Below are 12,561 nucleotides of genomic sequence, written 5' to 3'. Positions count from 1 at the left end.
CCCCCTGCCCTGCCACAACAGCGAGAGAGGATGGGGGTGGGGGTGGGGGGGTCAGGTTAAAAATGAAAAATCGAGGAACGTGTCCCCAACCCGCCATGCACAGCCTGCCACCATTTTCACGGCGGCGGGTTTTATGTCATGCGAGTGTCCTGTGGAAAGGTGCAACGCTTCATTAACGTATTTAAATCAGGCTCCCACAGTGTAATTGGGAGCCTGATTTAAATTTAACAGTTGCTGCACGGGTTTCCCGGAGGTTGGGAAACTCGGTAGTGAAAGGGAGGCGGGAGCTGCCGGCTCAAGAAGGTAAGTGCGTTTTACAGCACTCCTTGTGGGCCAGGAGGAGCAGGCATGCCTCCATCCCCGCAAGCACCGATGTCCTCTCCATGACGCGATCGCGGCCAACCACCCCCACCCAAGCCCCAATGTCCAGCCTTACCCCTTCCCGATTGACGGGCACCATTCCAAGGGTCCCTGGTCGCGGCCTCCTGCCGCTGGTTTTCCTGTCTGGCAGCCGGCCAGCCTGTCAATTTGGCTGGCTGCTGGGCGGGAAATGGAATAATTCATCAGGACCTCCGTGTCCCTGGCCTCGTCGCGTTCCTCAGCCATTTTCGCCCTTCCTCGCACCTTTCCTACCTCCCCGTAAATATCGGGCCCCTGGTCTTTACAGCCGCTGTCAAGCTGCGGGTACAAGTGCTGCTATTGCAGTTGTCTGTCCAGCAAGAGAAAGCAATTGAACCCCATTGCCAGGAATTCCCTTGAGTTGTCTCCTGCTCTGCTGCTGTAACTTTGGTAGAAACCCCATTTACACATGTAAACAGATTTTCACTGAGCTTACAGTGGTGGAGCGGGAAAGGCCCAAAGAAATTCACCTCTACGTGAATCCATACACCAGTGAGCAAAAGAAATCTGTGAAGCCGGCACTCATGTAATACTCTGCTGCCTGGATCCTATCCCATATGAAACCCCATTAACCTGTCGCCCCCGTTCTTGCCGACCTTCACTAACTTCCCATCCCCTAATGCGTTGACCTTAAAAGCTTCATCCTGATTTACAAATCACTTCATGACCTCACTCCTCCCTCCCTCCCTCCCTCTGCGACATGGAAAATCTCAGCGTAGGGAGTCTCCACCCTTGACACCGCCCCTTCCACATCATTGGCCTTGTATGGGGTGGGTGTTGTTCCACCTCTAACAATGGCTGCCGCAAATCTGGGACCTGCATATTCAGTTCCTGATGGAGTTTGTGGCCATTCCAGCGGACCTCCCATCTCTTGCATTTTGCTACTTCCAGTAGTCCAGCTCAGCATCTTTTCAATATCAGGTACACTGCATGGATTATCTCTCGTTTGCTCAAAACATTTATTTATTTCTTTAGTTGTGTCAGCTGTGGCTCAGTGGGTAGTATCTCGCCTGTGAGTCAGAAGATTGTGGGTTCAAGTCCTACTCCAGGGACTTGAGCACATAATCTAGGCTGACATTTCAGTGCAGTACAGAGGGAGTGCTGCATTGTCAGAGATCCTGTCTGCCCTCTCAAATGAACGTAAAAGATCCCATGGCACTATTTTGAAGAAGAGCATGGGAGTTCTCCCCGGTGACCTGGCCAGTATTTATCCCTCAACCAACATCACTTTTAAAAAAAAAATGCATTATCTGGCCATTATCACATTGCTGTTTGTGGGACCTTTCTGTGCACAAATTGGCTGCCACGTTTCCTACATTACAACAGTGACTACACTTAAAAACTACTTCATTGGCTGTAAAGCGCTTTAGGATGTCCTGAAGTCATGAAAGGTGGTATGTAAATACAAGTCGTGCTTTCTTCTTTTAGATCTCTCCACATTATGCACTGTTTTCTGTAAATAAGGCACCCGCTATCAGTCCTTTACCAGTGCCGTTCATTAGAGATATGAGAGTAGCCCTCCAAATTCCATTCCTTTGGGGAGTCACCTAGGTGTTAATTTCCTCAGGACTTCTCCCATTCTGCCGCCTTAGGTGCATGAACAGGATTTCTGCTGAACATCCACCTAAGTTACAGTGGCAGTGCGGGAGAAGCCCCAAGGAAATTCACCCTGCTACTCTCCTGATGGTACAGCCTTGTGAGGAATCATGAACGGGGGGAGGGGGGAGGGAATGTAGTTTTCAACTTTGCTGCCTGGGCGGAGCGGATCACCTGTCCATCGCAAAATCTGCCTGACTTTCATCCCATTGAAGTCAATAGCGTGAAAACCGGGCGGGTTCCACAATGGGCAGGTAATCCACTCTGACAGGTTGCCATGCTGGTGGCAAAGTTGAAAATTACCCCCATGGATTCATATCTGTGATCACTCATTCAATAAATCAGTGCATTGGTACAGTGCTATGCACCACCCTATTAACAGTTTACAAACCAATTGGATTCTGTGATTAGATGCAAAACTTGATTCTTTTCATTTTTTTTGGGCAGGGGTAGGGTGCTCCCTACATCTTCACTTTCATTGCATTTCTGATAGATGTGTGTTTTATTAGCTGTGCTGATGATTTAAAATAAATAGCAAGTTTGGGGGAGGTGGCAAGAGAGATGGAAAATCAGGAAATGAATCATTTTGAGCTTCCACAGTGCACCCCCTAATGGTGGGCCATGGAACAAGATGCAACTGACTACATGTAGATGTCGGCTTGTTTGCTTTTTTTAATTAAACCATTTTCAGTTCTTTTGCTTTTAGAAGAACGCTGAGTTTGTTAGTGAACTCCTTGTGTTGCCACTCAATACTTTATTTTGTCCTGCAATACTTCAAAATCAATTGATACCAGCTTGAATTCTTTTGTTGAATTTCAAAATATATTTGGAGAAGAATTAATTTATCTTTTATGACTATTATCGGTACTGAAACGTGTCTGCATGCTTTCTCACTGTTCAATGTAACCTGTTCTATTACAGCTGACTGTGACTCCTTTACTGTGTGTTCTGTTTTTTTTTACTATTTGTCTCCTTTGCTGTAAAGCTGACACTTTCTTAGTTGCTGCTTAATCTGTCTGTCTGAAATTCGGGGACGAGTCAAATACGTTCACATTGTGACCCCTGATAATATCCCATTATAGCTAGCTATGGAAGAGACCAAATCTGTCAGCACACACCATCACCGCAATAGAAGTCATGGATGTCGGCATGAACAGCCCTCTTCGGGTTCTGGGGTTATGGAGCGATAAGCTATGATGATCTGAAATTTAAAAATATATATTTGCTGTTATTGACTTTCTGATGTAAAATATCATTTATGTACTTAAGAGGTGCAGCACAAAAATAAAACTGATCTGCGATACCAACCATCAATTTATTACCAAGGAGAAAGGCAAATGATTGAAAGAACCGTACTTAATAAAACCTTTATATTACACTTAATGACATAACAAGAAAAGAAAGGGATAGATAGATAGATTTATAACCCGGCCTGAGCAAATAACAAACTTAATGACAGCATTGGTAGGAATGACCACCGCACAGTCCTTGTGGAAACAAAGTCCTATCTTCACACTGAGGGCACTGTCCATCGTGTTGTGTGGCACTATCACCGTGCTAAATGCGATAGATTCAGAATAGATCTAGCAGCTCTAAACTGGGCATCCATGAGGCACTGTGGGCCAGCAGCAGCAGCAGAATTGTATTCCAGCACAATCTGTAACCTCATGGCCCTCATATTCCTCACTCTACCATTACCAACAAGCCAGGGGATCAACCCTGGTTCAATGAGTGTAGAAGAGCATGCCAGGAGCAGTACCAGGCGTGCCTAAAAATTAGGTGCCAACCTGGTGAAGCTACAACACAGGACTACATGCATGCTAAACATCAGAAGCAACATGCCACAGACAGAGCTAAGCAATTCCACAACCAACGGATCAGATCAAAGCTCTGCAGTCCTGCCACATCCAGTCGTGAATGGTGGTAGACAATTAAACAACTAACAGGAGGAGGCTCCGTGAACATCCCCATCCTCAATGATGGCAGAGTTCATGAAGTGGGTGCAAAAAACAAGGCTGAAGCGTTTGCAACCATTTTCAGGCAGAAGTCGGCCTCCTCCCGATATCCCCACTATTGCAGAAGCCAGTCTGCAGCCAATTCGATTCACTCTACATGATGTCAAGAAACAGCTGAGTGCACTGGATACAGCAAAGGCTATGGGCCCCGACAACATCTCGGCTGTAGTGCTGAAGACTTGTGCTCCAGAACTAGCCGCGCCTCTAGCCAAGCTGTTCCAGTACAGCTACAACACAATGTGGAAAATTGCCCTGGTATGTCCTGTCCACAAAAAACAGGACAAATCCAATCCGGCCAATCACCGCCCCATCAGTCTACTCTCAATCATCAGCAAAGTGATGGAAGGTGTCGTCGACAGTGCTTTCAAGCATCACCAATAACCTGCTCACCGATGCTCAGTTTGGATTCCGCCAGGACCACTCGGCTCCAGACCTCATTACAGCCTTGATCCAAACATGGACAAAAGAGCTGAATTCCAGAGATGAGGTGAGAGTGACTGACCTTGACATCAAGGCAGCATTCGACCAAGTGTGGCTTCAAGGGGCCCTAGTAAAATTGAAGTCAATGGGAATTAGGGGGCAAATTCTCCAGTGGCTGGTTTCATACCCAGCACAAAGGAAAGATGGTAGTGGTCGTTGGAGGCCAATCATCTCAGCCCCAGGACATTGCTGCAGGAGTTCCTGAGGGCAGTGTCCTAGGCCCAACCATCTTCAGCTGCTTCATCAATGACCTTCCCTCCATCATAAGGTCAGAAGTGAGGAAGTTCACTGATGATTGCACAGTGTTCAGTTCCATTTGCAACCCCTCAGATAATGAAGCAGTCCGTGCCCGCTTGCAGCAAGACCTGGACAACATCCAGGCTTGGGCTTATATGTGGCAAGTAACATTCACGCCAGACAAGTGCCAGGTAATGACCATCTCCAACAAGAGAGAGTCTAACCACCCCCCATTGACATTCAACGGCATTACCATTGCCGAATCCCCCACCATCAACATCCTGGGGGTCACCATTGACCAGAAAATTAACTGGACCAGCCACATAAATACTGTGACTACAAGAGCAGGTCAAAGGCTGGGTATTCTGTGGCGAGTGACTCACCTCCTGACTCCCAAAGCCTTTCCACCATCTTCAAGGCGTAAGTCAGGAGTGTGATGGAATACTCTCCACTTGCCTGGTTGAGTGCAACTCCAACAACACTGAAGAATTTCAATACCATCCAGGACAAAGCAGCCCGCTTGATTGGCACCCCATCCACCACCCTAAACATTCACTCCCTTCACCACCGACGCACTTTGGCTGCAGTGTGTACCATGTACAGGATGCACTGCAGCAACTCGCCAAGGCTTCATCGAGAGCACCTCCCAAACCAGCGACCTCTACCACCTAGAAGAACAAGCACATGGGAATAACACCACCTGCACGTTCCCCTCCAAGTCACACGCCATCCCGACTTGGAAATATATCGCCATTCCTTCCTCGTCACTGGGTCCAAATCCTGGAACTCCCTTCCTAACAGCTCTGTGGAGAACCTTCACCACACGGACTGCAGCGGTTCAAGAAGGTGGCTCACCACCACCTTCCCAAGGGCAATTAGGGATTGGCAATAAATGCTGGCCTTGCCAACGACACCCACATCCTGTGAACAAATTTTTAAAAAATTAGGTCAATCCAAGATAATTAACTTAGGAAAAAAGAGATATGGCAAAGTAACAGGCGGTCACGGACAGGCAGTATTCAGGATAGATGTCACTTCTTGGCGCTGTCTACTTTCCCTCTCCTACAGACTCCTGTTCATTTTAAAACTGAGGTAACAATTAGAGAAATTTCTTACAGGATGCATATCCATTTTTTTTTTCCAGACAGTAGGTTCAAGACTTGGACTAATAGCACAAAACATTGCAAGCATGGGAGGTGCAGTTATTATTTCACTCATATTTGGATGGCAGTTAAGCTTGTTGGTCCTAGTGATAGTGCCCATCCTTGCTGTAGCCGGCGTGGTTGAAATGAAATCTCTGAGTGGATACGCAAGTCGTGATAAAGAAGAGCTTGAAGCAGCTGGAAAGGTAAAGTCAGCACTTTCTGAATGATCTCAAATGCCTTTTTCATTAATATCAGTTTTGAATAATGTCTTATAGTGACTATATGAGCACATGGCCTAGTTTTATTTATTTTAAAAGATTGAAAAAAAATCTTTGCACAGCATTTCTAATCCTCTTTCCCCAACTTGCGCTCCCCCCCCCCCCCCCCAACACACACGCACAAAGAAAGACACACACACTTGCACGGACACATACATGCACAAAATGGGAGGATTTATCATATTATGGGTAATTTTATGCATCTGCATTTCCAGTGGGAGTCTTGTCTGCAGGAAGTACATGGGATATTTGAGAGCGCACAGTGGACGGTTTTCTGACCATTAAAATTACTAATCAAAACATAATTTCTGGTATAGACAAGGCTCCCCCCAGAAGCATGGAATTTTAAAATGATCCTCAACAGTCTATTTATCGACTTTAACTTACCACCTCAAACACTTCATCAGATTTTAAACTAATAGGTTAGTGACACCCTCTCATGACATCATTATTTTAGGAAATGGATATGCTGCGAACCATCCCTTGAATTTTCTGTTCGTACTGTAAGTGTGACAATACTTTGCAGAATTCCCTTTCATCTACTATTTTTCTGGATCCCTTGATACATTTAAAATATATATTGTGATCAAATCAAATTTTGGGGAGAATGTACAGTTTATAGGTCACAGGTTTGTACTCACTGTTCTCTCCTTGGCAACTTTCCGATATTCCAATGGCAAGCAGATGGTTCACAGTTCCCTGCAAAGAGAGTGAGGAGAGAAATTTGCAGTGAACCATCCTGGCCAATTTATATGTACCTCTGGTGGCTGGATGAACAGTGTTACAGAGACCTGGATGCTCATTGAGCAGGGGTGTTGTTTAGCTCAAAAAAATAGTAAAAGAAAGGGGAGGGAATAGAGTCTAAAAATTAATACGCAGGTTAGAAACAAATTTAGTAAGAAGTTACCAATGGTGTGTTGAAAACTTTACACTGTAAACAATGGTTAACTTATCCTTTTCTTTTAACTCAAAGATAGCAACAGAAGCTGTGGAAAATATCCGAACTGTTGTTTCCCTGACCAGAGAAACGAAGTTTGAAAACATGTACGCCGAAAATCTAGAGAAGCCATACAGGTGTGTAAATCTAGACATAACTATTAAAATAAACTCATAATGGTTTCAAAAATAATTGTTATTTTTAAAATAATTTCTAAAATTATAATTATTTTTTGGCATTTGCTGGGATTGTGTAAAGCACATTTACAAGAAGCTCTCATTCAGAATCCATGCACATTATAATACACAGCTTAACTCTGAAGGCCCTCAATGGAGTTAATAAAATTCAGCCCCAACCAAGCAAGCTGTGGTAGCATATGTGTTTCAAACTCTGCTCCCTAAGTCTGGCTTTAATGAGACAAAGCAAAAACACCAGCAAATTTATATCATTTTATCTGTGTTTTATCTCTAATTGACCTCATACAAATAGTGAACTCCAATTACTTTTGTGGTTGCACATATCTGTGTTCGTAGATTATGTCACAATATTGGGCCACATCATTATTAATATTAGTGCACAAGTATATTTTAGCATGTAAAACCACACAAAAAATACAATAATCTTGATACAATAAAACAACCAGCAATAACAAATTAGGTATCTAAAATCTTTTTTTTGTAGAAATGTTGCATCCTTTCTTGATACAGTAATTTTAGAGCAACATATGATCACAATATTCTCTATTACATTTCTGAAAGGTTCCCTTTGTCAGGAGTATCAGTTTTAGATCACTGTAATCTAGCTGCAAGAACCACCCACCAGTTGAATTGTGATTGGCGTCATCTTGTTCTAGGTAACATAATGCGCAAAGTAATCCCAATTACGGCACCAAGTTTGTCAGTCAGAACCCTAGCAGATCCAGAAATCTGGAAGCTCCTACATAGAAATAGAAGTTGCAAAGAAGTTGCAAAATGGAAATAGGCCATTCAGCCCAACCAGTGTGCGTTAGCATTTACCCTCCAAGCGAGCAAATAGTTCTAATCACATTTATCCATTCTGTTCCTATGTCCTTTCAACATCTTTGCCTTTATCCACCTGTCCAATCCAATCTTGAATGTTAACATAATTTCTGCCAGAAATCACTGTAAAATTGTTGGTATCATAAGAACATAAAAAATAGGAGCAGGAGTAGGCCATACGGCCCCTCGAGCCTGCTCCACCATTCAATCAGATCATGACTAATCTTTGACCTCAACTCCACTTTACTGCCCGATCCCCATACTCCTTGATTCCCCTAGAGTCCAGAAATCTATCCATCTCAACCTTGAGTATATTCAATGATTCAGCATCCACAGCCCTCTGGGGTAGAGAATTCCAAAGATTCACTACCCTCTGCGTGGAGAAATTCCTCCTCATCAGTGGCCGACCCCATATCCTGTGAATGTGCCCCCTAGTTCTAGACTCTCTAGCCAGGGGAAACAATCTCTCAGCATCTATTCTGTCAAGCCCCCTCATAATCTTGTGTTTCAATGAGATCACCTCTCATTCTTCTAAACTCCAGAGAGTATAGGCCCAATCTACTCAACCTCTCTTCATAGGACAACCCTCTCATCCCAGGAATTAATCTAGTGAACCTTCGTTGCACCGCCTCTAAGGCAAGTATATCCTTCCTTAGATAAGGAGATTAAAACTGTACGTGGTACTCGAGGTGAGGTCTTACCAATGCCCTGTGCAACTGTGGTAAGACTTCCTTACTCTTGTACTCCAACCCCCTTGCAATAAAGGCCAACATACCATTTGCCTTCCTAAATTCCTGCTGTACCTGCATACTAACTTTTTGTCTTTCTTGTACGAGGACATCCAAGTCTCTCTGAACACCAACGTTTAATAGTTTCTCATCATTTAAAAAATATTCTGTTTTTCTATTCTTCCTACCAAAGTGAATAACCTTAAATTTCCCCACATTATACTCCATCTGCCACCTTCTTGCCCACTCATTTAATCTGTCTATATCCCTTTGAAGACTCTTTGTGTCCTCCTCACAGCTTACTTTTCCACCTAGCTTTGTATCATCAGCAAACTTGGATACATTACACTCGGTCCCTTCGTCTAAGTCATTAATATAGATTGTAAATAGCTGAGGCCCAAGCACCGATCCTTGCGGCACCCCACTAATTACAGCCTGCCAACCTGAGAATGACCCGTTTATCCATACTCTCTGTTTTCAGTCCTTTAACCATCCCCATGAGCCCTTACCTTGTTGTATGGTGTGGGCTAGAAAAAGTGAATTAAATGTCCACTGCGTAACTCTGTCTAATGTATTCAAATATTAAGCAGTTTTAGCATGTTCTGGATTTATCGTAACATGGCTTTGTGCATGTATTGCAGAAATGCTAAAAAAAAATCCCAGGTGTATGGTGGTGCTTTTGCACTGAGCCAGGCTATTCAATACTTCAGCTATGCAGCTAGTTTTCGATTTGGTGCATATCTAATATCAGTGAAACAAATGGACGTAGAAAGTGTTTTCCTGTAAGTAATATATATTCATTCCTTTTCCTTAAATCTTATAATTAGGATAAGATGTAATTTTCATTGTGCTAAGGATTCTGCAAGTATCATTGTCTTCAGGATCCATTTATAACTACATAGAAATGGGTTCTGAGCAATTATGTGAATTCCCCAATGTGTGGTAGAGAGAGAATTAAAGGTTATTGTTGTAACTTGGATAGAATAATATGATCTTCCTACGTTGTGAGAACTTGAACCAGATTCTTAGGTGTTGGAATTTCTGCGTATGATCGGGGTGGGATTAATGTTATAGACACAGAAGGCATCAAGGGGTATGGGGAGAGAGCAGGAATATGGTATTGAGATAGAGGATCAGCCATGATCATATTGAATGGCGGAGCAGGCTCGAAGGGCCGAATGGCCTACTCCTGCTCCCATTTTCTATGTTTCTATGTATAGGGTGAGTCACTTTTATACTGCGTCTATATTAGAGTACTTCTGCTGACAGAACATAGGACATAGGAACATAGGAACAGGAGTAGGCCATTCAGCCCCTCGTGCCTGCTCTGCCATTTGATAAGATCATGGCTGATCTGTGATCTAACTCCATATACCCGCCTTTAGCCATATCCCTTAATACCTTTTGATTGCCAAAAAGCTATCTATCTCAGATTTAAATTTAGCAATTGAGCTCTGACTTCAGCAACAGGGTAATGATTTAAATGAGAGTTGACCTGTGCCACTGGAGAACCAAGGACCACCTAAACAGACGGCCTTCTTGAACCTTCTCTTGAGGCAATAAATCTGCCAACAACAAATGTAAACAGCTGCCACAGTGGTTATTATATGTCATAGAATGCTACTTGTTCTGCCTTAGTCCACCTATCCAGGCCAGCAAAGCAGTTCAACATCCCTGATACTGCAGAAGGTCCAAGGCCAGAAACTTAAAAGTTGTAATCACAAGTCGAAACCAATTGTGAATGTGCAGTTGTTTCTCAGTTGCTGCTGGTGCTCTCGATTCTGCCACCAAATATATTTAATTGAATTCCAGTGCACTAGGAGCCACTAATAATTCAGTCATTAAGTTGCAGCATTGCACAGTATGAATGGGGCATTAGGCATTTGACATTCAGACCAATATTACAGTCAGTTCGTGGGTGCACCTTTCATCTCATGAGTGCTTATTAGTTGTGTGTCCTCAGGTCATTTGATTCAAGGAGGGCTGTTCGTTTCTGTGCTAGTGATTTTTATAAATTGGGCTAGAAGACTATTTTAAAGGTTTTGTTAAACAAAATAAATATTCTTATCTGTCCACTTTGTCTGATAGATTAAATTATTCAAACAGTAGGTTGTATGTTACACTTTGGTTAATGCTGTTTTCTATAAACTCATTCTGCAGTGTTTTTAATGCCATTGTGTATGGTGCCATGGCAATTGGACAAAGCAGTTCCTTTGCTCCTGATTATGCAAAGGCCAAAATTGCTGCAGTTAACCTGTTTGCACTGTTTGAGCGTGTACCATCTATAGACAGCTACAGCACCAATGGGCAGACGCTGGTGAGTATTTCATTTAAAAAAAAACTAAACTAAAAACAAGTGTGATTAAGGACCTGACAATCAAGGCAAAATTTAGATTACAAAGGTACTTAATATTCAACATAAACAATTTATTCTTTATATATAAGGAATTGGCAAACCGCTGCCATTTTAGTTGACTGCTATTCATAAGTGTCTGGGCTATAAATTGGGCCACGTAACGTCCATCTTGTACGCGCTAAGCCCCCTCCTAAAGACCCAAATGGCGCCCGGAATGCACATGCACACTTCTAGCGTGACGTGCGTCAGACACTTCTTGGTAAACGCGTTTGCGCACGTGAAGATAACTAATGCCAGCAGCATGTAAAGTAGGGAGACTACACGGTAGATCAGTGTGCAACACTGATTTAAAGGGACAGATGCGATTTTGGAACTTAACGCTCCAGCCAACGCACTATCTTAACCTAAGACAGCTGAACAGGTTGTAAACAGCATGGAAGACTCCCCCACCAGCGCTATTTAAAGGGATCATGCAGGAGTTACAGGTTAGTTGCTGGATTATTGCTTCTGGCTGCTGATGCATTTGTACCTGTTTTTGGAGGTCTCCTATACTTGAATGCTAGGACTAGGGGACATAGCCTAAAATTTAGAGCCAAGACTTGCTGGAGTAAAGTTAGGAAACACTTCTACAAACAAAGGGTGGTAGAAGTTTGGAACGCTCTTCTGCAAACGGCAGTTGATGCTACCTCAATTGTTAATTTTAAATCTGAGATTACTAGATTTTTGTTAATCAAAGAAATTAAGGGATATGGGGCTAAGGCGGGAGTTAGGTCACAGATCAGCCATGATCTCATTGAATGGCAGAACAGGCTCGAGGGGCTAAATGGCGTACTCCTGCTGCTATCTTCCTATGTTCCTATAATAAAGTTTCAATACTCTACAGGAAGTGGGCTGGCTAGTTGACGGGCAACAGCAAGGGCACTGGCAGAGTGGCAGGAGTGGGTCAGGAATGCTGTCATCCTGAGAGAGGACAGCAAGTTCATGTTCCATGGAGCCACTACCAGTTGCTGCCTCCTGTTATGCACCACCTTCTCCTGCAAGAAAGTGGGACCTGTATCAGTGAGTGTCCTGCAAGATGTTTGGGTGATGTGCCTGTCATGGTTGAATACCTGCCAGTGGGTGTGACCTGTGAGTTGTGGGTGTGCAGCTTGGATTGGAAGAGTTGAGTACTGATTGAAAGAGTTTGTTGATATGTGGGTGATGGGGGGTGTAGTGCATGGAGCAGTGGATGCGGCTAGTGGTGCAGTTGGTAGGAGACACCACTTGACAGTTGACCTCACTCACCTTGACTGCTCGTGTCAAAGCATTAAACTTCTTTCTGCACTGTATCCATGTTCGTGATGCTACGCGCCTGGCATTGACTTTGTCCCC

General features: G+C 43.7%; 1 protein-coding gene across 3 annotated transcripts in view; it reads left to right on the top strand.

Moving 5' to 3' along the window:
- The window catches only part of LOC137340861 (ATP-dependent translocase ABCB1-like), a 101,452-nt gene that overhangs the window by 72,891 nt on the left and 16,000 nt on the right, over positions 1 to 12,561 (top strand). For all 3 annotated transcript variants that reach the window (XR_010966894.1, XR_010966891.1, XM_068003673.1), the window contains exons 21-24: positions 5,872 to 6,075; positions 7,124 to 7,224; positions 9,476 to 9,616; positions 10,995 to 11,151. Coding sequence is in view for 1 of the 3 variants with exons in the window: in XM_068003673.1 (XP_067859774.1) it covers positions 5,872 to 6,075; positions 7,124 to 7,224; positions 9,476 to 9,616; positions 10,995 to 11,151 (603 nt within the window). In the remaining 2 variants the exon portion in view is untranslated. The remainder of the gene's footprint in view (positions 1 to 5,871; positions 6,076 to 7,123; positions 7,225 to 9,475; positions 9,617 to 10,994; positions 11,152 to 12,561) is intronic.

Source organism: Heptranchias perlo, chromosome 2 (genome assembly GCF_035084215.1).
Source record: "Heptranchias perlo isolate sHepPer1 chromosome 2, sHepPer1.hap1, whole genome shotgun sequence".
Taxonomy (NCBI): domain Eukaryota; kingdom Metazoa; phylum Chordata; class Chondrichthyes; order Hexanchiformes; family Hexanchidae; genus Heptranchias; species Heptranchias perlo.
Note: the sequence above shows the minus strand (reverse complement) of the source record. Positions and strands in the feature narration are given on the sequence as shown.